Source organism: Grus americana, chromosome 1, assembly GCF_028858705.1.
Source record: "Grus americana isolate bGruAme1 chromosome 1, bGruAme1.mat, whole genome shotgun sequence".
Lineage (NCBI taxonomy): Eukaryota > Metazoa > Chordata > Aves > Gruiformes > Gruidae > Grus > Grus americana.
In genome coordinates this window covers 64,418,550-64,445,595 of record NC_072852.1, presented here as the reverse complement: position 1 = coordinate 64,445,595, position 27,046 = coordinate 64,418,550, and the positions used below count along the sequence as shown (strand labels likewise).

At 46.4% G+C, this 27,046-nt stretch overlaps 1 protein-coding gene across 5 annotated transcripts; it reads left to right on the top strand.

Moving 5' to 3' along the window:
* Positions 1 to 462: 462 nt before the first annotated feature.
* On the top strand, positions 463 to 25,186 carry LOC129201453 (cystine/glutamate transporter-like). 5 transcript variants are annotated; one of them, XM_054812757.1, is made up of 14 exons: positions 6,162 to 6,442; positions 7,122 to 7,227; positions 9,194 to 9,463; positions 12,244 to 12,370; positions 13,100 to 13,215; positions 13,847 to 13,972; positions 16,407 to 16,506; positions 16,596 to 16,640; positions 16,826 to 16,949; positions 17,257 to 17,360; positions 19,163 to 19,259; positions 20,094 to 20,243; positions 22,707 to 22,881; positions 23,769 to 25,186. In XM_054812757.1, the coding sequence occupies exons 3-14, from the start codon at positions 9,268 to 9,270 to the stop codon at positions 23,831 to 23,833; spliced, it is 1,425 nt and encodes a 474-aa protein (XP_054668732.1). In that variant the 5' UTR covers positions 6,162 to 6,442; positions 7,122 to 7,227; positions 9,194 to 9,267; the 3' UTR covers positions 23,834 to 25,186. The 5 variants fall into 5 exon arrangements, 3 of the variants coding, with proteins under 3 accessions (XP_054668734.1, XP_054668735.1, XP_054668732.1); XM_054812759.1 differs by lacking the exon at positions 6,162 to 6,442 and adding an exon at positions 463 to 766 and having other exon boundaries at positions 7,122 to 9,463; XM_054812760.1 differs by having other exon boundaries at positions 6,150 to 6,442; positions 7,122 to 9,463; positions 20,156 to 20,243; positions 22,777 to 22,881.
* The last annotated feature ends 1,860 nt before the right edge of the window (positions 25,187 to 27,046 follow it).

Genomic DNA, 27,046 nt, shown 5'->3' with positions numbered 1-27,046 from the left:
CTCTCCAGGGCTCAGCATCGATGGGCTAGGTCAGCTGTAAGCAGGGGCTGCATCTGGGTGGGAAGCCCCTGGCAGGGACCGGCAGCTCATGCTGGTTGTGGTGAGGTCTAGGGATGCTCAGCATCGCTGCTGGTTGAAAGCAAGCACTCTTGGTGGCCCAGAGGTCCAATTCTTAACAGGGCTGAGGAGTTTTCCTGACACGTAGTTAACTCGTCCTGGCTGATCATGCTTCAGTCCCAAGCTTTGACAAGCGCAGAAGCCCAATTGTGACCAGAGGCCTTGTGTCCCTAAAAACCCATCTTTGCGTGGCAGGGGAGGCCCCCAGGGTTCACCGGCACTGTGACAGGGAACTAGGGCTTGGCTCCAGCTGTGCGGTCACTGCCCTTGGAAGTGTTTTTCCGTCTCTGGAAGCAGTGCCTCAACTGGTGCAGATCGTGCTGGTCCCAGTGACATGTGGAGGCTGTTACATGCTTACATCAGTCGCAGCATGCCAGTTTATTTTCTTTCTCCTTAGCTGTTTTGCAATGCCTTCCCAATTCAATTTCTAATATTTTTCAAAATTATATTTGAGCAGCTGCATCATTCTGGAATTTGTACAGATGTCCTGAATTTTGCAATGTTCTCACTAGCATGGGGCACCTCTCACAAACCACTCGCTCTACAGAGAGGATCCTGCAAGCCAGCCAGCATTGCTGATAGTGCCGCAGCCCCTGCCAGAGCAGCGAGCTTCCCCAGGTAACCAGCCTCCTCATCACGCCGCTGCCGGGTAAGTAGTAGTCACCCTGCGCAATCCCCCTGTTCTCCTTGTCTTATGTGGCAAGTCTGCTGGGGACAGAAACAAGCAAAGGTTTGATTGTTACCCTGCACAGCAAGTACTGCAAAAGAGTAGTTGTGTGGAGAGGATGGGGGCTAGGGATATTCAAACCAGTATTGCTTTAAGGCACCCAGGAGAGGAGCTGAATTCAGGTCTTCCACGTTTAGAATGGCAGCTTCTTGGTGCTGGCCATAGCGACCCCACATCCCAGTGCCTCATGTAGCTACAACCTCATCCTGCAATGGAAGGTTCTCCCTTCCGCTCTCTGCTTGTAATTTGTGTCCATGCTGAGCCACAACAACAAGGAAAAAAACATGTGGTGTTTCTTCCTGTGAGCGGCCAGCAGTAGAGTCTTGCTGGGCTGCCCTGGCCCAGAGCTCAATGCTGTGCACAAAGGAAACCTCCTTCTGAGATGCCCCGCAGCGCTCAGATTTGCTTTTGAAGCAGGAGACGCAGTGACCTCTATTTCAACATGAATAATCACAATTGTAGTTCCTGCCCCTCCAGTGATGCAGGTCTTTATTAGACCTGACTGGGGTCTGTAACCTCTGCTGGCCGCAGGTTCTTCCAGCTGCCGTCATGCTGTGTGAAGTGCTGTTTGTATTTCCTTCTATTCATGCTAACCTTACCTGCCATGAATGATGCAATCATGCAGACAAGAAGAGATCATAGGGACACTCAAAGTCCAGGATGGAAAAGGAGAGGGAGAAAGGAAAAAGAAAAAAAAAAAAAAGGGCAAAAAATAGAGTTTCCTAGACTGGCGGTCATTTGGGTGTGGGGCTCAGGGAACATCGGAGACATGCTGGAACCTCCAGGTTGGAAGGGAATATCCACTCGGTGCCTTTCACTCGCTCATAGCTATCTGTACTTAAGCCATCACAGCCCACAGCTGTCGTGAGTCCACTGACTTCAGAGAAACTGAAAATGAAGTGAGTCTCTGGGGGCCAGTCGAGCCCTGGTTGCTGGAGAGGGAGGCGTGGCAAGGACCGTCACCAAAGCTTATCCGTGCAGGGACACATGAGGTTGAGCTCCTGCAGGTCTCAGGAGTGGTAAATGATATAGCTGTGGATGACAGACATAAGTGGTGGCTTGGCATGTTCAGGGTGGACATTGGGAGAAACTTCTCCTGAGGAGGGTGGTGCAGCACTGGAACAGGTTACCCAGAGAGGTCAGGGTCTTGAGGGGTTTTAAGAGTTGGCTAGACAAAGCCATGGCTGGTCTGAGCTAGTGTTGGCAACAGTTCTGCTTCTTATGGGAGGCAGGACCAGAGGCACTCAGAAGTCCTTCCCAGCAGATACTTCTGTGACTGTACTTACATTAAAACTGAATAAACATGCCCTTGTGTTGACTTAACCTTCCCAGTGAGCATGTTGATCAAGTTTTGTTGACATGCTTGTTCCTAGAATCTGATTCTCACTAAATACAACTGAAAATGGGAGGTGGCCTGTATGTTACCTGAAAAAACATGTGAGTTGGGTTTTTGGTTAGTTTCTGGTGCAATCCTTCAGGCTCTGGGAAAGCTGGCCGGGGCTGCACACTCATCCCTGTGATGACACAGTGCCAAACGTTACCCCATAGCAAGCTCTATAGATGCAGTTATTGGGATAAGACTCCTTCTTGTGATCAGGAGCCAAATGGTCCTTCAGCACATAGTCCTGCTGTGTCTTTGCACTTCAGCTTCTGCTGCAGGTAAAATGGGCAGCAGCCAGCAAGGGCTTGGGTGGGGAATCCAGTGCCAGACATTCATTCCCTCACCTCTTCTAAACCATGAGATGTAATAATGTGTTTCTGCTTCACTGCAGGCACAAAACAGGACCTTTGCGGGATTTGTGTGCACAACTGGAGATACTCCTTTCAGACCAGGGGCTAAAGCTCTGCACAAGCTGCTCCCAGCATGGAGCATGCTCCCCTCCCCTCCGATAACTGCCACCCTTAACCAAACCTTCTCCCGCCCCCGTGCCCCACCAAGACCCTTGTCTGGCAGCTGCCGGCACAGCTGGGCTAGAAAGGCCATGTAAGTGCTGCCAAGGATGAGCATAAGTGCCCTTTTCCTTCTGGCCAGAGGGTTTGCTGTCTTTTTACGAGGCACTACTCCCTGTTACCTGGGACGGGCCACCAGACGCTCTGGACGTGCATTCCTGTATTGTCTCACAGGGGATGAGGTAGAGGTTCTGGTCAGAGAAAACCCTCCTTGTCCCCCTTCCCTCCATCAAAGACGTGGGGAATGGTGAGCAATTAATCTGAAATTCTGTGTAGTAAAATATAAATCCTCATAGCCTGAGAAATTCTGAATAAGAGCCAGAAAGGGTTAACAAGGAAACATGTTCCCTCCAGCGTAATTGTATATTTGGCTTGTATTTTAATAAATGAGTAACAGCTGAGCAGACAGGCCAAAAAGATTGTCCCCCCACCCTGAGGCACGCTCAGGGCAGAGTTTGGGCTGCATGCAAGTCAGGTACTGAAGTGGGCATTTAGCACAAAACACTGAGGATTATATAGCTACGTAGACAGTGACTAGCAATCAGAGCGAGTGGCTGATTCAGGTGTGAAGGGTTGGGGGGTTTTTTAACGTTTAAATTTTCTTTTGAATTCCCTGAAGGCAGGAAGAGAAGGAACAAAGCCAGGAACTCTGGTCAAGCCTGAGGGGAGCCGGAGGCCTGGGGTGATAAATCAGCAGCGTTGCAGTGAGATTAAGGGGGGAACTAGTATAATATATGAGGCAATGTGGAAAGAGGAGTTTTATTACTGCGGTCAGCTCTGAAAGGATTAAGTTCCAGATGGTTAAAGCAGGGGTAGGTCAGGAACCCCCATCAGATGGGGCCCACCACCTGACAACAATAGCAGAAGCACTGAGAAAGGGTTTCACCTGGAGGGAGCTGTCTCCATAGCAGGATAAAATAGCTTGCTTCAGTGAAGAATTTTCTCTTTGTGAGGAAAGCTGGTGATAAGCATGGCCATTTGCTATTTCCATTCAGGAAACGTGTCTTGTTCTTGCAGAACATTTCTGGGAAGGCTTTGGGATTAGTTTGCTGCTCAAAAGCGAATGCACCAGGTGGTTTTGGATGATGGTGCCGTTGGCCTAACATCGATGGGTATATTGGCCTTGGTAAAGCTCCCCCACCATAGCGGCTCCACAGACCAGCAGCCCCAGGGGTGGGTGGTAGTTTAGTACCCACTACACCATGATGGGGACCCCTGTTCCCCAGGGAGCCACCTGAAGCTGTTGAACTTCTTTTTGATAAATCACCAAGCAGTGGCTAGGAAGCAATATCTTTTATAGCTTTCAGCCAGGGGAAGAGGTAAAACAAAGACATGGTTCATGGAGGAATTTCTCCTGCAAGAGCAAGGGCTGCCGGGCGTTGGCACTGCCCAGCTCCACGTTGACGGCAGGCTAACCCTCAGACCGCAGCATTGATGCAGTGTGACAAATCGCTGGGAGGAGGGGGGGATGTTGCTCTATTATGGGGTTATTATTTTTTAATTTGAAATGGTTAAGAAGAATTCTCATTTGGGGAAATTTTGGCCGTTCTTTGCTACAGCATTAGACTTCTCTGTTGGGTCTCTTCTGCTACAAAAGTTTAGATTTATTTTTGTTTGTGTTCTGTCTTACGCAGCTAAGAAAACAGTTTCAAATAGGACAAATTGTCTTGTTCCAGGGAGGAGGTCTGATCTGGAGAGTGAAAACAGCTTGCTACTTGGAGAGCCGTCCACAAAAGAACAAAGCTCTAAGGACAGTTCCCTACACTGTGCCCCACAAGAGATATTATAGAGCCACGATGTTGGCCTCGGGAAGCGCTACTATGCGAGATGGTGTCCTTGTTAAGTGGCTTTTTTTTCTAGGATTTATGTGCCCCAGTGCCTGGTCCTCTGAGTGCAGGTCCTTTGGGTATGATGGGCAGGGAGGCAAGTGCCTGGGGTATTCCCTTCTCCTGCTTGAAAGAAAGGCAGATCGTGTTAGTTCATTTCACGGGGATGCTGGTGCACCTTTCTGATGCTCTTTAATAGCTGGCGCTGTAGAAGAAGAGTTGAGTCTATTTTAATCAGGTGCACGTCTCCCCCATATTTGTGTTTTGCGTGTTACTGGCAACATGGAAGGAAGACATGCTCGTGAAAGAGCCAATGTTCCTGCACAACATTCATGGAAAATCAGTTTTGGATGCACAGAAGTGTGAGTTTCTTGTGGCAGTTGGATGGAGAGTCACACTTAGATGCTTAGAAAAGTGAGATGACATCATATGATCTGTACATCTTGTGCACTACTATTATTAAAACTTCTCCACTTGTAATGGCTGCTTTGGCAGACTGGTGTAATGAAGAATTTTAAACTTGGTGTAGGATATAAATCCTGGTAGGAAGGAACTCTAAAAGCAACAGGAATTTTGCTGCTTGAAAACCAGGCGCAGTTTAGTCCAATTTCTAGCCAAAGAGCCAAAGTGTGAATTCAACACTTTTAGGTTCTGAATTAAAAGGTCATCATCAAGAGGTCCAGACTCACCACATCATCTGCCTGTTTTCCAGAAAAAAAAAAAAAATCACTCTTGTCCAAAGTACGACTGGAAATGCCTAAATGAGATGATAAAAGTGGTAAGTGTGACCTGAGCCAAGAACCATTTTGCTGTCAAGGCTTAAAAAAATATTTTCACTAAGAAAGAAATGTTAGGAAATGGCAGCCTTTTGATATACAACTTGCAAGACTAAATTGGTGAAATTCTTTAGAAAGAGGATCTGATGGAAATTATTCTTACATTTACACCTAAGGCAATCACCCTGGATTTATTACTACATCTTGGGCTGCAAGCCTGAGTCTGATTTATTAACTACTGTCCCTTTTGGTTTCTTATCCAGGGTGGTAAACCAGCTGTAGAAAGCTGAAAAGAAGTTGAGCTGCATGTCTTGTCTTTTCAGCCTGTTTCTTGTGTTCATTTTGATCTATAAACAAACATCTCTCAGGTCTCCTAAATAGATTTTTCCAATTGAGTTCCCAGAACAGACCACCACCAGTCTCATTAAAGCTTATTTATGCTACTTTCATGCATGAATAAAAAAAGCTCCCATTCACTGCTAATTTTATTTAGTTAGATCTTGTGCCTTGTGGTGGACATTGAATTGGAGTGACATTTTTGGCACCAAAAAAAAAATTAATAGCGGGACTGTGGAGAACAGTTTGATGACTGCTTCTGTTGCAGTATGAAAAGGAAGGGGTTAATCTGGTTTTGGCTGTATTGATTGAGGCTCACTCAAAGAAAATACAGCTGTGAATAGTTAGGAGTATTCCCTAGTAGCTGGGGTGGGTTTTTTTTCGGGCAAGTCATTGAACTGGGACTCTGGAGGTACGATCTGTTTCCCAGGGATGCCACATGCTTCCTGCGTGATAGGAGGAGGAAGGTCACTAGTTGCTCTAGGTCTCAGCTCCCCAGCTGAGAATGATGCTCTCTTCCCTCTGTTTTTTCCAACTTGCTTGTTTATATCGCTAGCTTTTCAGCAGAATAACATCTACTCTTGCCTGTGTGCTGATCACGATGGGCCCTGCTCTCAGCTGGGGCCTCTAGACACCACTATGAACAACAAATATGATCTTCCCTTTACGCTTGTCTCCTTCATCTCCATCCATGCTGCACTGCCTGTGAGGTAAGCTTAACAGCTAAAAATAATAATAATACCAAAGAAATCAGTGAAGATGAAGAACAAGGGAGTAAAGATCCAGCAGGTGTGAAAAGTTGTGAAATGGGTTTGTTTTTCTCCAGTCCTGCTGGCTGATGATCTCATGCAAAGGTACCGCGTTTTGGACCGAGAAGGATTTGAGCCTGTTCTTTAAGTCAAAAGGGTGAACAAAAAGCAGCTTTGTGTGTTTTCTTTGTGCTAAGCACATTGTGAATATTCTTAAGCATTGCCACAAGGATTAACATCTCTGCATTTTAATGTGCCTGGTGCTGGAATGTAGCTGGAAAGCAGAGCAGGCAGGAATGGTCTCTCCAGGCGGTGGGCTCTGCTAGGTGTCTCTTTGAAGTGATATTCAATAGCTTTCTGTTACTCTTTCTTCCCCCCTCCTACTTTTTTCTCCCCTCCTTCAACAGCGTCTGGAACAAATCCTGATAGATTTCACATTTCTGACATTTACTGGACTAGACTGTTTTATCTCCAAATACTTTTGCAGGGCAGTAGTATAAAAAAAAAAGAAAAAAGAAAAAAAGCACGTGGACAGAAGTATGGAGTTTGGTATTTACTTTGGATCATTAACCTGGTCTGTAAATTTGATTTGATCTCTCCTTTTTTTGTTCCTCCCCCCCTCTCCTTTGTGTAATTTCAGAGCCTGCAAAGAGACCCTGTCTTTCGCTGCTTCGGGATCCCAGCGAGAAATGGGAGTCTGATGGATTGTAAATGCACCTGCTCTGTTTAAAACCCAGCCAAACAGATAAGTGCCCTTTTAATTATCTCACAACAGCATTTTAGACATAGCTGTGCATAACGTCTCTCTTCAGTTCGGTTTCAATTTGGTGAGCCCTGTGTTTCACCATTGCAAATGAATGCTCTGCGGTTCTCCTTTCGGCTGAGAAATCCCCGATGATATTGGTATTTCACGTGAGCTAATTAATTAACGTCTGAGGGAACTGCAGCTGACGGCTCAGGAAGCTCCCGGGGGTCTTTCCGTGCCCCTCTGGACCTGCCGTCTCTGGCAGCCCTGTGAGGTTTTGGGACACTGAGGAGAAGCTCTGCGGGACCAGATGAGGCTGATGTGACCCATCTGAGCCTTAAAGAGTCCTCCGGGACTCATTAGAGGTTCAATAACCAAACTTGGCTGGTTTGATTGAGAAGATGCTTGTGCAGGCTTGGCGCAGTCTCAGAGAAACCAGCTAACGCTGCTGGCAGGAGACAGGGCTTTCTGCATGTGCTATTCGTATGTGTGCGGAGAAAGTGATAACCCCTGCTTCTTCCTGCCGGTTTCTAGGTGGGAAAATAGCTGGGGATGAGGGAGAGAAGACCTCAGTTTATACAGGGCATCTAAAGAGGTATTGTGGGGGAGTTGTAACAAGAATTGTCCCCTCAAAGTTATGGGGACGCTTACATCTATGGATGGAAAATACAGACTATCAAGAAAACTTCTGGCTGCTTAGATCTGCTTCTGTAGGTGACTGCTGCCTGCTCTTGAGCACACCACTGCAATTATTTAAAAATATAAGAAATCCATAAAATATGGTTTCATGTACAGTGTAACTTTACAATAGTATACAGCCACGAGGCTGGGGCAAATATTCACTACGACCGTGATGTATGGTGTTAGAATAATGAAAAAAAACCCCACTAAAGCCGAGTGTGTGAGCATCCCCATGCGTGGCAGGAGGAGGGACAGGAGCCAAATGGCTCCAGACTTGTCTGCTATACCAGGGTTAATTAGCAGTGTAAAATGTCTGCCTTGCTGTTAGGAAAACTACAAACAGGTTTGCTACAGCAAATTAGACTGTAGTAACTGACGTGAATTCATTTTACCTACCTAAGCAGAAGGTGAGTTTCCTGGTAAGGTGCCAGCCTAGGACTGAGAGAGGGACTGGAGAGACAAGACGGTGAAGTAGGAGGTTACTGCGGCACGAGAGAACTAGATCTAGATCAACTCGTGTGATCCCTGGAGTGTCTGAAGTTCCCTCTTTTCTAGGAAAAAACTTCACTCCTGCTGTTATTACCAAGAAAGTTTTTATATTAATAGAAGAAATGACATAGCTGATTATTAATGACTATGCTCTGTCTTGCAGTTGTAAACAGTGCTTATTCCTGACTCTTCAATACTCTGATAGCAGAAAGGCTTGACAGTATATTAAGAAACACTGATAAAACAAAGCCCTAGTGAGAAAATCAGGGTTTGTTCATTCAGCAAGGATGGATAGGAAGTTAAAAAAAGCTTAAATAATCTGTGTGCATCTTTACTCCTCAAAAACAACCCTACATTTTTTTTTTAACCTCGGAGATCCTCAAGGTCTTGATTATTATGTTTGCAACTTGAAATGTGCTTTCTGCCAGCGTGCTGACATCAATGTTCCCTCAACTTATGTCCCATTAAATTAACCCTAATCTGGCCAGTTCCAGTCTGGACATCAACGTCACATTTGGAAATTGTATCCTGAAGCGTGGCACACAACTTGTAGCTCCTGTGCCTGTGTAGTTCCTGTAGAACCTGTGCTCCTTGGCAGAAGAGGCAGAAAACACTAACAGTCCCTCTCAGGAGCGGTACTGATGTGAGAGGTGATGCTGAGCATGTTATATGTACCTGTGGTTTGGCTGGTGCGTCCAACAGCTGAGAACAGATTCAAACAATCTTGACAGGCTTCTACAAAAAATCTTATCTAGAAAAGAAGACCCCCGAATCCCAAACTCTTTCTTCATCTTACAGGTGAGCCTGGAGGACACCTGGGAGACCATAGCTCCTGAATGCATGAGCTTCCCCTGGGATTAGAAGAAGAGCTATGGGGAAAGACAAGAAAGAAGGGGAGGCTGTCTTTCTGAGGAAAAAGATAACTTTGCTGAGGGCTTTCTCGCTCCTCATCGGCAGCATGGTTGGCAGCGGCATCTTTATTTCCCCAAAAGGAGTACTGAAAAACTCTGGCAGCGTGGGTTTCTCCCTGGTTGTCTGGTTTGCCTGTGGGCTCCTCTCAATGTTTGGTGAGTGGTGGTGAGCTTTGTCAGCCTTTGCTTAAGCACCTGGGAGGTGAGGGGAACCAGCACATTTTTATGTATAAAAGGTTGGGGGCAGAATAGACCAAAATTTCCCAGTTCTTATTGCAACAGAAATACAGGTTTAACAAGCCTGGAGGGGGGAGGATCACCAGTGGTCTTTAGTTCAAATTATTCCCCTGTGATGAGTAAGAAAATCCCATCACTTATGGTCTGTGAATATGAAATTATGTGTGAGCTCAATGACAACGGCTGCAGATGGGGATAGCATAGTCTCTGCCAGGAGAGCTGGGAGAAAATGAGGGGATTGACTCCATAAGGCGGAAGACAGATGTAGGCATCTAAAAGGCGCTTGTGAGTACGAGGGCTACGCAGTGCTTTTCATGGACACTGTGAAAAGGGCAAGAAGCGCCAGTCTTAACGTGCCATGAGGTTTCCCCTTTCTGTCCGTGAGGAGAGAGAAGCACCAGAGCAGATTGCCTGGGGAGCTGCAGAGTATCCACCAGCCAGGGGTGGGTGTCTGGGTGTCTGTCAGAAGTGGTTTGGATATGTCTGCTGCTGCCTTGGAGCAAAGAAATGGAGCAGATCAGTTCAGCCCTGCTTGCTGTGCGTTACCCTTGGCTCGGTTTCTGGCAATTAATACCGGTCTTTTCTCGTGAAGGGTTGACTTTTTGATGACAGTTTCATCCTAGTTCTTCTGAAATAACTTAGCTCTTAAAGTTACGATGAATAAAATGTATGCTTTTCAGTTTCCCTGATTAGCTGTATAAAAGCACCATCTCAGAAATGCTCTGAAGGTGCTGTCGGGAGAACTGCAAGATCTCTCAATTCTGTGGAGAAATCGGGTGTTTGTTTATTTCAGTGGGTGACTTTAAAGTTGTTCTTCTGTAGTAACTTAGAGGAAAAAAACAAGAAAGGAGAAATACTTCATGTGAAAAAAACCACCTTGGCACTGTGACATGTGCGTGCAAGTTTAGAAATCGGGACATACAATTGTTAACATGGCAACAGTTGTGGTTCTTGGTCTTAATATATGCGTACCAATATTTCACGTTGTTGCATATGCAGTTAAGTGCAGGTCTCCTTTACCATACATGTGGGATGCAGCCTGTGTGTGGTTGGTTGGTGAATGATATACTTTTGCTTAAAGAAAATCTTAAAACATAATGTGAGCATGGTGTTTCTTTTAACTGAGCAGAGCAATAAATGATAATGTATGTGCTGGTCACATAGCCCAAGCTCGGCACTTGGAAAGGTTTCTCTCTCCGTTGCATCCTTTGATAGCTTCTTCTGGAAGGGCCTTGGGAGCCTCTTTACCAAGTTATTGTGTTTTGTAGCCAAATTTATCGGGTCATTCTTCCTTTTTATCAGTTTGATGACCTCCCCTGATCATTTCTCCAACATGTTTTTTCGCAGCACATTAAAAAGGCCTGCTTTCTTTTATGCTTTTTTCTTTCAAGCATGGCATTTATACAAGTCCCATAGCATGAGTTCAGCAAAGCACTTAAATGCACGCTTGAAGCATGTAAAGAGTCCCACTGGAATAAATGAGAGGAGGTGTCTGCCTATGTTCAAGACTTTGAACAGGGATTCTGCACAAATTTACCAACAGAGAAGCAGGAAAAATTGAGGTCCTCACCATCGGCATGACCTGAATATGGCACAATCGCCACGGGACCTGGAGGCATCTTGTATCACCACTGGGTTCCTCTGCAGCTGCCTGAGGTGGGCAAAGAAGTAGACAGCACAGCTAGAGATGGTCTTACCCCACAGTGTCACATCCCAACAGCACTCAGCCCCATTGCGAGGAGAGCTGTGCTCAAAGAAGCAAAGTGTTTTATGATTTCCTTTGGTGAAGAAAGGATGTTTAACCTAGCAAGCGAATCCAGTCTAGGCAGGGCTTAAGATTTGTACTTAGGCACGTTCAAATGGCATGATGAATTGCTCTAAAAAGAAAACACAGATGGGATTTTCTTGGCACAGGTGGAGGCATAAAGGTTTCTATCCTTTTGCCTGAAAGTTTTAAGCCGTCTTCTCCGTCACACCTCTCCCAGGGTTTCTTGTTGTGCCCCGGTGCAGGGGCAGGGAGGCGAGAGGTGCTTGTGCAGGCAGTCCCCAGGTCTGTTGGTGCACTTGTGAACACGTGAGAACAGACTGACCGAGCCTCTCATGTGGACGTTTCCCTTGCTCTGCACCATCAGGGCCATGTTTTCCTCCAGTGGCAAGTCCTCCCTCTCAGAGGAGATGCCCTTCCAGGTCCTCTGTCCGGTGTCTTTGAATGAAGGAAGGGATTTATGTGAAGATGCAAGATAAAGACACAGGAACGTGGGTCTGTGATCAAAACCACGACTGAAACGATCAGTTCAGCCACAGCCTGTCGGCTAAGCTGCCGTAACTGCCTTGTAAGCAGTGTTATGCCAGTCTAACTGGGAGGAAAAGCAAGGGAACCCAAACCTCCAGGACGTTTTCCAAAGAAAACCTCTTGTAGTTTCACGCAACATTTTTTTCAAACACCTTTCCACATAACTTCCATGGAAAAGTTGTACCGTTAACCAGAAAACAGTGAATTTCTTTCATTCTGACAAAAAAGTGGACTTATTTCAAAACACTGTAGCCCACAAAAATAGGGAAAAGAACAGTTCTGCTAAACCCCTTTTTCTTCCTCTAATTCACTACTTATTTTAAACAGATTCATTCAATCCTGGAAAAGTTGTACAGCAAAGAGATGGGATGATTTAATCAGGTCACTTCTACCTGAACTTTTCCAGGTGCCTTGTGTTATGCAGAGCTTGGAACAAGAATCACCAAGTCTGGAGGACATTATATCTACATTTTGGAGACACTAGGGCCTCTGCCAAGTTTCTTATTCCTGTGGGCAGAGTTTTTTGCTATCAGGTAAGAGATTTTGTTTGTTTGTCTTTTGCTCAATGCTGTGATAATTTAAAAAAACAAATGTTACAGTGCCAGGTAGGCAGTTTTTAAATGAAAGAGTAGGAACAATCTGAAAACCTTTTAAAGATTTTCAGTGATGAAAGGAAGAAGGCATAATGAGGAAATAGTTACACATGTTCAATGTGATCTGTACTTGAAGAATATCCCTCTTCTCCCCTGGCAGCTGGTATCCTCCAAGAGCCGTGGTATTTTTCAGAGACTGACAATAGATGTCAGATTTAGTTCAGATCTTCTGTTTTCATTGTGAAACTTCTTCAGATTCTCCCGTGGAGACAACTTTCTGGCTTAGCCCTGAGTTAAATAATATTTTAGGATATTGTACATTTCTTCTTTTTTAACTTTAAAAGGAAAGTCCTCCCCTCCCAATAACCTGTGTCCTTCATGTAAGCCGACACGAAGCAGGACATATGAACCACACTGCATTGCTCAGTACGATTAATCTCAACTTTTGCTTTCAAGTTGGGAATAAATCTTCTTGCAGCATGTGATTGTAACCCGTTTACTGAGAAAACCTATGAAAAAGACCCTACGGGAAGGCGCCATCAGCATGGGAGAGCAGGATCAAGCTGGGTTGGGAAAATTCCCCCCCTCCCGAGTATTGCGCAGTTTTTCATCATGCCATTTTTTGGCCGTCCGCAGACTACAGTTTGTGCTCGGTTCCCCCCCCGCCAGGCCTGCCAACAGCGCGGTGGTTTCTCTGGCGTTTGGACGCTACATGCTGGAGCCGTTCTTCGCCCCCTGTGCAGCGCCTGTCCCTGCTGTGAAGCTCGTGTCTCTCCTGGGGTACTGTAAGTACCAACTTTCACGGGACTGCCAATCTTGGAGCCTCTCTGCCCCAGACCAGGGGTGCTTGTGGGGTGTTATCTTCTGGGATAACCGTGGGATTGGGACCCCCTCGACCACCCAAAACTTCCTCATCCAAGGTGCTGTTTTGGGGCCACTGTATTCTCCAAGAAGGCGATGCCAAGTATGGGGGAAGAAACTGTTCATGTACAACTGTGTAAATGCCACCTGGTTTGAGGGTGTAAGGGTCAGGTTTTGGACTCCTCACCTGGTGCACCCAGCTGGTGAAGCTGTCCTGCCTGCTGCGAGCTGGTGTGTGCTGGCACAGGGACTGCTGTGAGGGGGGCAGCTGAGACGTACATCCCTGCAAACTCACACCTTCCCCCCAGGCAGGTGTGGATCACCCGACAGGAACCAGGCTCCTGGCTGCTCCTAGGAGCATAGCTCAGCTCCCCCTTTAAATGCTATACGCTGGGCCACACCTGTAATGCTTTCTGACATCTCTCACCCCAAGCATCCCCTCTGTAAAGATGCAGCCTTCTCCACGGTGTCCCTAGAGCAACGAGCGCTGCTGTATTTTTTTCCTGCGTGTGTTCAACGTGGGCTACAGCTGTAGCAGTGTGGTCTCCTCTCCAGACACGGTCCTCACCCTCAATTCCTGGAGCGTCACCTGGAGTGCCCGGCTGCAGACTGCTCTCTCCATTGTCAAACTCCTGGCTCTTGCACTCATCATCGTGCCAGGGATGATGCTGCTGGCCCAGGGTAGGTGTGCTGCTGCGTGACCGAGGGAGGGTGCTCGACATGCCCGCCTGTCACAGCTTTTATCGGTCCCTAGTGACAAGGGTGGCACTCCTTTGGCTGGCAGGAGCTTTCTCTGCCTGTGTGCTGGACACGAATTAGCTGGGAGCTGAGGCCGGAGTAGTTGGCACTAAGATGCATCATTGCGCTGGGCTGATGCACCTGGCTCAGCTGCACTTTTTCCAAGACTGGGCGAGTCTCAGTGCCTGAGGGTGTGTAAGCCTACCCAGGGTCCTACAGGCACCTTCCTCTGCAGATGGTCCTTCTTTGGTGTCAGATTTGCTTGTTTTCAGTGTGGCTCAAAATCCTTCCAAAGCAGCACAAATTTGATGGACATCAGGGATGTGTGACAGCGTCCAGCGGTGGCCCGAGCAAGTCACAGCTGTGTAATGAGTTACCAGATCTCAGATGAACCCTGGTAACTGCATCTCTAACCTTTCTGTGGCTTAAGCTAATGGTTTTTTACCTCCTAATTGAGATTGGCGGTAACTTAGTAAACTTACAATGGACTTGCGCAGTATTGCACGCTCACATCCAGAGTGGGGGAAAAACCCTACCAGTAGTATCTTCTGGGAATGATACAAGAGTATTAACTTTAATCCAAGCCTCAGTTTATAGAAAAGCCCAAGGCATTCCCACTCAGGGGATGAAGCCTGCTCCCTCTTCACTCTGTTACCTTCCTCTGCGGAGGAAACAACACAGGCAGTAGGCTCCACATTCATGTTTTTTTCTGATGTCTGGAGGTGGCTCCTTTGAACATGCGAAGATCCCCTCAGGCTGGCAGCACTTCTGAGCTGAAGGACTGCCCTGCAGCTAGAAATCCTGAGCCATTATTATTCGGAATGCCTTCAAGTGACAATCTGGAGCCCTGGCACCCGTCCTTCTGTGAGGGGGATAAGTGCTGGTGACATCTGGAGGGAGAATTCACCAAGAGACCCCAATATGACAGGTTGTATTTAATGTGACTCATGGGGGGCTGTAAATAACTCATTAATGTATTTCAGGCAATAAATCCTCTTTATGCACCACCACTTATCAGCAATCATTTTAGAACATAAAAAGACTACCCTGATAGGCCCACTCCCATGTTTTTGGTTTAGTTTTCTTCAAATTTCTTTTCTTTTTGACTTGTTTTTTGTGCTTAAAAATCAGTTTTTACTTTGAAATCAGCTTGCCTGATTCCTCTGCTTTGTTCTACTTTTTTGGTCACACTCCTATCCTTTCCTCTGCCATTACCTTCCCTTTGGCTCAGGTTTGGTTTAGAGACTTGCTGGGCCAGTGTTTCAAACCCAAATGTCCAAATCTCATCGCAGAGCTCCTTGCAGAGACACCTCCATAGAAGTGGCCTGAGTTCCTCCATGTGGTCTGAGATATTTCATCCCTTTCCTGGCGAAGCCTAATGAGGCGAGCTCTGCAGCTTTGACTTTTAAAGAGACTTTGATGTGGAGAACTGAATATAGATGTGGAACCCAAATTTTGGGCCACCCAGACTTGAAAATATTGGAAATACAACTCCTTTTGACTGCGTTTTTTTTATTGGTCTTTATTTGAATGAGAGGCCTTTAAGTGTTTCTCCCTCTCTTTGCTTTTTTTTTTTTTTGTGTGTGTTTGATAAAATATGGTTCATATTAAAAATCCTAGGGGTTTTTTTGTTATTTCAAGCAGAGAAATTTCAGGAAAATTGGGGGAGTTGGTAAAATGAGATCTTTATCTGAGCCACCTCTACTTTTTTAGATTTTATTTGCTTTGCCCTCTGTGTGCTCAGATCCTCCTCCTGCAGGCGAGCTGCTGCGGCTGGCAGGGGCAGCAGGCGGGGAGCGTGCCCGGAGCTGGGGGGGCCTGGGCAGCAGGCGGGGAGCGTGCCCCGAGTGGTTCCCATGCTCCGGCCAGCGTGGGGCTGGGGTCAGCGCTTCTGGCAGCGGGATCAGGAGGGAGCACAGCGAGAGCCAAATTAGCCCCCTCGCTGGCTGCACCACATCAAAGAGGAGTTGTGCATCCAGCTGCTTAGGGGGCTGGCAGGGGGAAGAGGGGGATCAACCTGGTGAATTAATTTTGGGCCTAAAGACAAGACAGGACACCTTGGGTCCTCTCGTCTCCACGATCTCCTGTTCCCACAGCAGGCTCTGTCTGAAACAGAACCAGCTGCCGCCATTGCCCTTCCTGAAATGTGTCCTGTATCTGGATGGGGGACAGATTTGTTCTGTCGCTGTTTGTGAAGTAAACTTGTCAGCACAGCACTATAAATTAAAGCAATGAAACAAATCTGAATGCCTGGCTCCAAGGAAGTCATAAGCACTCTTCCCAGGTCTGGGCAAGAGGTACAAGGTGTTATCCCGTGGTAAGGAAGCCCGTCTCCGATGTTTCCCTGCTCTGTGTCTATTGTTCGTATCTTCTGCAGGCCACACTGAAAACTTCCAGGACGCTTTTGACAGACAGTCGCTGGTTTTGGATAAGCTGCCCCTGGCTTTTTACGCAGGCATGTTCGCATATTCAGGCTGGTATGTGTGACGGGAGGGCACGTTGTGGGCAGCAGACTGCTGTCTGAGAGGTGGCTCAAACTTTCTCCTTGTCTCTTCCCACTGTGCAGGTTTCAGACCAGCTTTGTGCGTGAGGAGTTGGTCAGACCTGAACGGTAAGGCTGGGAAGAAGTCGTCTTGGGTTACCAGCCTCTGTGCTACCGTGGCTTTCCCAAACACAGCATGGGAGGAAATAAGTTTGTGGGTTCACCTAACCAACGCCAGCTGCAATCTGCAGTAGTACTGTGCATAACAAGGGATAACAGCTTGTTCTTTATGTGTGTCTCTTTCCCTCTCATAGAAATATCCCCCTGGCTGTCATCGTGTCCGTGATCACGGTAATTGTGGGGTACATGCTCACCAACGTCTCTTATTACACCGTCTTGGGAAGGCAAGATGTTCTGGCTTCTCCTGCTGTGGCTGTGGTGAGTTGTCACCCCTACTGTTATCTTTCTTCAGTGTGGTCAGCTTATGCTGAAGGGGGTGGTCATGGCAAGTGTTTCAGAGATGTTTTTTCTATAAAATGCTTTATTGTTTTGTCATTTCTCTGGATTATTGGGCAACAGTAACTTCTAATCTTGCCTAAAAGATAATGAAAAATAACCTGCAGATGACAGTAGAAAAGGCAAGATTTATTTTACTCCGTTGATGGAGGAAGTTTTCTTTCTTTTGAATCTGATGTTGTTTAGAGATCATCACATGTTCCTAAAGTCATGCTTGCTCTTCCTCTAGAGCTTTGTGCAGCGAGCATTCAAAAGCCTGATCTCCGTGGTCCCTGTCCTTGTGGCACTGTCCTGCTTTGGAACCATGAATGGAGGAATCTTCACATTTTCAAGGTCACGTCCCTAAGAATTTATTACTCTTTTGGCTTACTGAATTGGAGGGAAGCACCAGCAACCCATGCAACTGCCCACCCACACGATAGCATTTTAGCCACTCTTGTGGGAAAAATAAGACTGGGAGTTTGACTCCCAGGATGTCAACTACAGGATGATCCCTGTTGGCTAAGAGTCTACCCTTTCTATTTCTGGCCAGGTCCAGACTTTGATATCTAGGGCTAGTCACAAACAAAGGTTTTTTTATCTTCTCCCTGCACCCTTCAGTTTAAATCCCCAGTTTAAAGTGAAATGTCAATGTTTCTGGTGAACTAGAGGCTTTGTTGACATTGGCAGCTGCTCAGTGAGACTGAGTCTTCTTTTACTGGGTTCACCCAGCCGCTCTGCCGCAGGACACAGGGTCCCTCTTTGTGAGGATCTCTGGCCAAAGGCAAACTATCCCTTGAGGTCTTTGCTTTGAGGTCAGTGAAATGTTATCGGGGACAGGCTATTCCTAAAGCAATAGTTGAGGGTCAACATGTCTTGTTGTAGCAATAAGAAAAGCCTTGTTCAATGGAAAAATTATCTTGCCAGCTTCACTGGCTACTACTCTGCATGTCCTTATGGGAACCTTGAAACTGGAGAGGAGGGCAGAGCTCATGGAGAAGCACGTTGTGCTGGTCCCGAGGAGCTGAGCGAACTCTCTGGAGCCGGTTCTGTTTCACAGCTTTGATTGCAAAAGGAAAAATCAGTTGATATGAAAGGGATGTTTCATAGCCTGAGAGCTAATGAGTTATTTGATCCCCTACCCTGAAGTCCTGTATTAAATACAGGTGTGGAGAATCCTCCCTGTTAGCTCCTCTAGATTGTGGTTTTCCTCGAGGATGAGAAGTCCCTGGACAGCCCCGAGGTTCTGCGTGTCCCTATCGCCTTTCTTTCCCCCATCCTGGCACCAGTAACATAATCACTGCGGAAAGGCCGTATAAACAGCGATGGGGCCTCCCTGGCTGCTGGCCAGCCACACCCCTGCAAAACCACAGAGACAGTAATAAAACCAGTTTTACACTCATGCCCCAGCTGCTTTGGGCCCTGCTCCAGCCCAGCTGATGCTCTGGCATGGTTTGTTTGTGGATATTAAATTTATAAAATTGGATGCAATGCCTTCTCCCTAATTGCCCTTTCATGAGTCAAAGGAGGGATGGAGGCAAGGAGTTCTCTGCTGTCGTTTTTGTAGCTGGTCTTGTGTGTAGCTGGCCTCTCGGCAGTACGCCAAATTATATTTTCCAACAGCTGGCCAGAGGATTGAAAATCCTCTATTATTTGAGGAAATTGCACTTTATTTTTTTATATATATATATTTATATATATTAAAAAAAAATAGGCATCAGGACTTACAATCCCCTTTCACAAACTGACCAGCCTCTCTTATAAAGAATTTTGTGACCCCTCCACTTCCTACTGGAAAGATTAACCCCTTCTCTGATGGCAAGAAACTTTCTTGCTTCTGTTTTCAGCCTGAACTCATTCATGGTCACTTTGGACTTGCCCAAAGGTCTCGGACCACCCAAGGGGATGCTGTCAGTGGTCCTGCTGGTGGGCTCTGCGCTGCGTTGAACTAACTAGTCCTGGGAGAGCTATGGGAATTCAACATTGGGTTTTTCTTCCAAATGCCCCAAAATGCAGCTAAAGGTAGAACTGTGGCCTTGAACAGAGACCTGTGCGGGGGGTCAGGGGGTATGCCTTGGGTCAGTCCAGCGACTGATCTTCTCATTTCTAGTCTGGATGTAAGATGCTAATGCATAGGGCTCCCTGTCTTTTCCTAGAACTCTGTTTGTGGCTTCCAGGGAAGGACAGTGGCCTCCTCTCTTCTCCATGATCCACATTCGAAGGCATACACCCCTTCCCGCTGTCATGTTAATGGTAAGGAGATCGGGCTGTGTGACATGCCCTGTTCTTGCAGTCTTGGCTTTCTTGCAAAGCCTGGAGAAGCTGAGGAGGTTTAAAGGGTGTTGAGATACTAAGTCAGCCTAAGAAGGTGGAATACTGGAAATTGCTGCAAAGTATTAAGTCCCCTTGTGCCAGCAGTGGTATCCAAACCTGCTACCTCAAAGTCCCTGCCTTATAGCCTTGGACACCTTTTTTTAAAAGTAATGTCCCTACCATCTACTACAATTGCTGCTTGATATGGTCCTTTGAAAACATTTCTGCCAGGCTTTGGCTATTTGGAAAACTGAAAATCCCAGATGTGGTGGAAATGCAGGGAATGAACATTTGCAGACATACTGTCAGTTTTGGTGTGGTTGTTTTTTGTTTGTTTGGTTGGTTTGGTTTGGTTTTTTTTTTTTTCCCTGGCAATGGTTCAGCTCCATCCTAACTGTGCTGCAGTGCGTCTTGCAGCTTGGCTGACCTGCTAAAAACCTACTAGGTATCTTTGTAGGTAGCCTTTGTACCGGCAGTGCAGGCTTTTGGATCATGCATGTTTTAATTGCCCCACCTAGGACATAAAGCATCAAAGATGCTGTTGATCTTGAAAGGGTTGCTCCTTTCTGTAGCACATCATAATAGCGCATTTAGGCCTTTTGCCTTCAGTCTGTGACACTGTTTTGTAGAGCTCTCTGACCTCTGAAAAGTCGGGGCTGTGAAGTAGCTGCCTGTGATTGCAGGGGGGCTGGAGGAGGTGATCCATATTACCCTTTCTAGTCCAAGGACCATAGTAAGGCTTTAATGACCGTATTTCATCTTCACAATGCTCAGTTCCCTTTGGTTACTGCCATGGTGTGTATCGGAGATATCTACCATCTAATGAACTTCTTCAGCTTTTCCCGATGGCTCTTCATAGGATTAGCCACCCTTGGGCTCATTGTCCATCGCCACCGTCACCCGGAGCTGCGCAGCCCGTTCAAGGTAACGCATGGCATGTATCTAACAGCCAGGAATGCGCAGGCTTGTCCTTTCTCTCTCTTATTTGCTAATAATTAGAGCATTACATGGCCATGGTTGCCTTTAGGGTCTAAGGGGTCTCAATCTCTATTGCTCAGTAAGGCATGTGGGGAGCTCCTGAAATTGGTTGATGTGCCCGAACAGGAGATGTGGTAAACCCTGTAAAGCCAGTTCTATGCAGTGTCACCAGTCACATCTGTAAGATGGCAGCTTGCTCCAGGGGGCTAGGAACTGGGAGATGTGCAGAAGGCAGTTCCCACACTCATCTCTCGTGGGCTGCAAGGAGGGACCCTTGCCTGGATGTTATTTCAGTGGTAGGTAAGTCTGAACTCTAGCTGAGAAGCAGGAGGATATCAGGTTTGGCAGGAAAAGAGCATGGCCAGAGGGATCCTGGGAGCAAAACTGACTTAAGGGGAATCATCTGCTGGCACAAAAATATTGTATAGTGTAAAGCAGCTTGTGTGCAGCTATTGCTGCTGCAGGTCCTGAGGGTGTGCAGTGTGCGCATGTGTACCACAAAGTGTAGGACGCCTTGTCCTCTCGTGCCTTTCCCTAGCCTCTGGCTGGGCCCCTCCGGTGGCCCTTTTTATGCTGCTGGGTGCTGGGATCCTCTTCATGTCGGCTGGGAAAGTTGGGAGTTGGTGCTGGAGCAGCTTTCTTGTTCTCGGGGCACCTTTCCCACTGCCGGATAACATGCAGAAGGCGTTTGGCCAGGGCGGTGCTTGAGGCGTGCACAATTTGTTCCTGTCCCCGGTCACACCTGCACGGTGGCTCTAGCCAGGTCCTGGGGAGGAGAGGAGACCTCCAAGGCCACAGGCACCAGGCAGCCGATCAGCGAGAACCTCAGGGGACAGAAACGCTTCCCGAGGCTCCGGGGGCTCCTCCCCACCGCGAGGCCTGATGTGAAGCTTGGGGTAATTTTTCTTCTCGGTCTTTGCTGGAGACAGCGTGTTTAGCAGAGACCTTGAAGCTTCCCAGTTTGGCTGGCTACACTTGTGTACTTACCCAGAACCAGATTTTAAATAAGTTTTCTCTTTGTCTTTTATACCAAGCTTCTCAGGGGAAAGTTCAATTGTGGATAGCACTGGCAATGTTTTCAGTTGCTGAGATTTTGCCTCATTTTGTTTTAGGCAGAGATTTAGGCTTTTAACGGTTCCTAAAGGCAGAGGGAGGGGAAATACTGGGCTTTTGGTCAGTTTGGTTGATTTCTCCCCCCCTCTCCTAGTTTTTATAAGCACTTGAAACCCGAAGCCCAGGGATCTGGAAGAGGTAAGGGCTGCGCGCAGGTGGTGTGGGCATGTGCTGCGCTCTAGTGGCCAGAGAGAGGTCGTCTTCTGCCACTAGCTTACGGAGAACAAGTCATAAAATACTTGTGATTGTGCTGGTACTTCCAACCTATAGCATTTTGAGTTAAAAATGGTAAGGAAAACACCGGTAAGAGGAGGAAGCAGTCCTCTCGCACACATCTCAAGCAGATGTGCGGCATGAGTGCGTGTGTGTAGGAGAGGCTGGCAGGGGATGCTCCGGCTGGAAAGACAACAAGAGCACATAAGTTTGGTGGCTGGATAGCTGCCATCGCTAGAGCAACTGATCTCTTCCAGCTCGGCATGGTCAGCATCCAAAATAAGATCTCTGTTACCGGAAAAGAGATTGTCACCCTAGGTGAGACCAGCAGCTCCTTCATTCTGTCAGCCATGGTGAGGAGTAACTTGGCTGAGGTTGGATCCAAGGACTGAGGAAATGTTTCACAGTTTCATTATTTATTGTAGTCTTCCAATTTACTCTCCAAATAACCCAGATGAATTGGCTCACCCAACTGGGTAAGGCTGAAGTGGTGACTGCTTCTTTGGACTTTCATCAGGGTGTCGTCGAAGCTCATGTTCTTGGTGCAGGTGCTGTGGAGGGGGGGAGTCTGGTTTATCCTGTTTTGGCCACTATAGGTCTCAGGCAAGCTGGAGGCAGGTCAAAATGAGTCATGACTGTTATAACCAAAGAACAGTTTGGTTCAAAGTGCTGCTTCTACTCTTGGCTTCAGATTTTCCACCAGCAGTTGCCACAGGTGGCAAGTAGGTACATGTACACGTGCATGCACAGGAGCAGTACACTGAGCGAGCAGTGGGGTACAGATGCCTTCTCCACCTGCTTGGCTTCCAGTTGCCAGTGAGGCTTATATTGTGATGCACATGAATACAGGAGGCACGCACCTCACAGGGCACGCTGGGCTCCAAAGGTGGTACGAGTCAATTTTTGTTCTATGCATCCTACTCATTTGCAACTGATTGTACAGAAACAGTGTGCAGGACAGCTATATGATTTTTCTCATCTGTAAGATGGAGAACTGAATACAGTGTGTCCTGGCATGTATGGAGGCAGATTTGCTACAGCCATCAGTTTTGCCTGAGAGTCTTCTGTGTTCTTTCCTCCCAGGTTCCCCTGTTCGTTCCTATCTCTTTTACCATCATCTGCCTCTTCACAGTGGCAATGTCTTTCTACTCAGACCCTGTGAACATTAGCATCGGATGCACCATGGTTTTAAGCGGTTTTCCAGTCTACTACCTCATAATCCACAGGCAAATGTCAAGTCGTTGCCGTAGCCCATTTTGTAAGTATGCATTTGAGTTTCAGTGTTGCGGATATAAACGCTCTCAGGGGTGGGGATGTCGGTTTGTTCCCAGGGCCCATCTCTAACGCAAATTGCTCCATGACCAACGGACCTCATGAAACCTAAATCATGACCCCTGCCACCCCTTCAATGGCTTTCCCAAGACACAGCCTCCGCAGCCGAAGAGACGAGGGGTAGGCTGTGCTGCAGGTGGTTGGCAGCCAGGCATGGCCAGCTCGATGCTTTGTTTTAAAAAAGACAGGGCTGAGGTCTATCAACAGGGGGAATAGAGAGGGTCGCTTTCACATCCCAGCCCTGATTTCTGCTAAACTTTACCATATCTTTGGGATCACCGCCTCTCAGTCAAATTCGGCTGACACTGAGTAACACGATCAAAAGTAAGGATGGAGAGACTGGCGGGCAGACACTGTAACCCCGCGCACAAACATCCTTGCCGAAAGGCTGGGGAGAGGACTGGTAGGAGAAGACAGTGCTGCCTGAGAGATATCTGTTTGGTGAAGAGGCCAGGGTGGTTTTAGGCACAGATGTGGGTGTGTAAATGAAATACATCTCCTCTCCATGAAATGTCCAGCACAGATTTCCTTTGGGTGTAGCCTTGGTGGCACAACGATTTGCCCAGAAACAACAGCCCAGTTTTGAGTTTAATTTATAATTTCAGTTATGAGTCTTGTTTTCTTTTGATTTGATGTTGTGCCGAGGTGTAGCAGTAACCACTGAATGGAAGAAAACATAGAGCAAGAAAGGAAACAGACACAGTGATCTGCTAACATAAAGTGCTCCAGCCATCGGTGCTGATTCTCTGATTTTCAGCCATATCTCGAGATTTCCTCTGGACTAAACTTTCTTCATCTTTTCCCCCCTTTCAGATTATCTTACACACAAACTACAGTTACTGCTGGAAGTAGTCCAACAAGAAATCAAGACTTACTGAGAAAACCATCAGAACTCACAGGACAGGATAAAATCTACTTACTCAGTTTCTGATACCTTTCATTCTACCAAAAGCAGGCCGTGTTATTATTCTTTTAATCACTGCAAATGAGGATGAGCCTGAGCCAAAACCTTGCCGCAAGTGTTCCTAAGCTTGCCAATCGGGATGAGCGTGTCACATCTGTTTCTGCCCTTTTCTTTTTTAACAGAACAATCTAGTTCTCTGAAATGAGCTTGCTTTGCCTGCAGAGTGTCTTCAAAACCAAGATCCTAATTTTGCAGCCTAGACCAGTCCTCAATAAAATAGCACGTGTGTGTATATATGTATATACACGCTATTTTTTAATTTCCTAACTTGGCAAATAGAGGAAGGGAGCACACTGCAAAACTTAGAGCCCAATACATGGAAGCCAAATGCAGGTTTCAAACTGAAGCGTTGTAGTAGCCACTCTGTGGACAAGTATTATGAATGGAAATGGGTAAGAAGAGCAAATTAGAAATAAGGCAGATGAATTAGAAAGGAGGAGGCAGGGGGATAAGAAAGTGCAGATTCAGGTTAATGAGAAGATATTTGAAACCCCTTTGAAATTCAAATATTAACAAAGTAAAGTCAGAATGTTTTGCTTTGATTGTTATATAAGCAGAATAAGTTTGTCTTTGCTTTGAAATAATGTTTCCATTTTGAATTTTATTTCTCTGAAATGACATTTCAAAATTTACAAACACATTTTAAAAAACCAGCTAAATATCACCAAGAATATGACAAAATAGATCCTGATCCCTCCTCCAAATCCCCAGCCCCTCTCCCCACCCAGTACTACCACTGAAGTTGAAAATGCAGATTTTGGCCCCCCTCCAGTGAAATACAATTTCTTCTTTAGTTAGACAAGACCACTGATGAGACTTAGGCAGATTGCTGAATAAGTGCATCTTTTGGTGCTGTAAGAAAACATGAAAGACTTCATGTCAGAGCTTTAACTTTAAATCTGCGGTCAAATGACTTGCTGAATCCATACGTAAAAGCTCATTTGAACTATTGACATAATAAAGGTTTCTGTTATCGGAGTACTTTGGTTTACATTATTCATGTGGCAACGTTATGTCCAGATAAAACAGCAATTAGCTATTTCCAATCATTTAATTGTTAATCTTTTCCTGAAAGATGGGAAGTAGTATGCCGAGACTCCTCTAATGACTGCTGGAGAGAGGAAGAGCAGAACGTGGAGCATTTTTAATCTTTTGTATCAAGCATTTATGTACTTAGAGTAAAACCAAAGTACCATTTACAAACCGAATGTAACCTACCAAAACTTGTAAAATTCACCATCAAGATTTGGAAATAAATAAGTTCGTTGTTTTTTTGTTTTGTTTTGTTTTTTCCCCCCAAAGCAATTGAGAATTATTATTCTTGTTATGACTGCTTCCCGTTCCTGTGCTAAGTTAAGCTGGGATAGCAGCAGCGGGGTTACAGGGCTCATTTCCCCCCTCCCACAGTTTAATTTACAAGCTGCTGGACATTGTCCAACAGGAAATCCGGTCTTACTGGGAAAACCATCACAACCTACAGGAGAAGGTACCAGCTTGAAATGGTAGTGTGGTTTCAAGTGAGATCTGGAAATGTCTCTGGGCCTCCAGACACGCATCGTTCTCCCCTCGCGCCAGGCTTCGCGGAAGCTGAACCCCCTGGCACACCTTCCCGCAGCGCCCTGCGGCCGGGCCCCGGTTTGGGTGGCTGGCGAACCAACCTGCAGAAGACCTTGCAGAACCAAGTGAGCCCCATCACCCCAACGTAGCCTGAGTACACCCCCTCAGCTACCGGTTTGGGGGATTTTCTGTATCTTGAGGTAGAAGCATGAGGCGTTGCCAGCCTGGTCCTGTGCTGCAGGACCCCTGTGAGCACAGTGTGCCCACGCTGTAGCATCAGCACTTACGCATCAAACCTTGGAGTGGTCTGACATTGCAAGAGAGCTGCTGTGTGTCTGCAGATAGACACGTAGAAAGAGTGAAATATCACTTTTTCATCTGTTTCCTCTGAAGAGAAAAAGGGAACAAGAACTAAAATTCCTAGGGACAAAATAAGTAATCCTACCTGCTGGACCACAGTTTCTTTATAAATGATAAATCATTTGACATATGCAGGGAAACCACACTTGGGTGCCTCTGCTGACTGTGCAGGAAAATGATCTCGCAGGGCTATATATAGGATGTCTGCTTAAAGACCTGTCAGATACTGGAAATGCAGACGGATGTAGTACCACGGTTAGATTGACAGTGGAAATCGGAGGTTCAACAGCTCCACGGATGACATTGCAATTGAAAGTGATAAAAAAAATATGATGTTCAGAAGGTATCAGCTTACAGTGAGCTGAAGTTTCCAGTTTGTGGCAAGTTGTTTGTTTTTAGAGAGGATGGTATGCTGCTCCCAGCAAAGCTATATAAACATTTTCTATTGAGCCAGAATGTTTTTCCTAGAGCCGATATCTTGTGCCTACTGAAGCTCTTTGCCTCGGTACAGAAAAGTATTTTACTAGAGAATTCACATGTGCAAAAATGAACCTGTGGAACCTGATCCTATAAATCTCATCAGTCAAAGGGAAGCATAAAAGTTGTGCAACGGTGGAGCTGAGAGCCAGATACTATATGGGAGGTCAAAAGCCAGTCAAAAAAGGCCAGATGGGGAAGAAACAAAGTTCAACTTCATAATCACATTTGTGGGTTTTTTTTCCTTTAATATTGTTTCTATAAAAATCCCTCAGAGTGCAGCTTTTCCAGATACTAAACCAGAGATTTATGTGTTTTAGCCATTACTGATCTCGTCTGACTAGATCATCAGGAAATAAAAATGTTCTGAGCAATTTGACTGAACATGATTTGTGTAGCGCACACACAAAAAAAACATATAAAAATGTTTGCCTCTGAAAAAGTCTACATAGTTAGTACTATTTGAGCTGTCATTGAGCTTTATGCTTCAGAACTCTGCTGCGAAACGCTCTCCGCCTTTTAGACTGGAAGACTGGAGGTCAGGCTGGAAAGCTCCTAAGCCTTCTCTGATTTCCATGGGGAAGAACAGAGCAGAGGCTCAGACTTTGAGGTAAAAGGAATACAAATACTCGCTTGGTTTGCACTGGTTTGGGCCACTCCATGCAGCGTTGCGTACTGCGACCCCCCCCCCCCGAACAGTGCGAGAACCAACATGGAGAGCATGTTGAGAGAT

Bases quoted from the DNA above. Each gene is read 5' to 3' on its own strand.
- LOC129201453 (XM_054812759.1), top strand. From the start codon at position 9,268: ATGGGGAAAGACAAGAAAGAAGGGGAGGCTGTCTTTCTGAGGAAAAAG. The intron at 13,973-16,406 runs GTAGGTGTGCTG...TATCTTCTGCAG, and splicing joins GATGATGCTGCTGGCCCAGG to GCCACACTGAAAACTTCCAG. The intron at 19,260-20,093 runs GTAAGGAGATCG...CACAATGCTCAG, and splicing joins TTCCCGCTGTCATGTTAATG to TTCCCTTTGGTTACTGCCAT.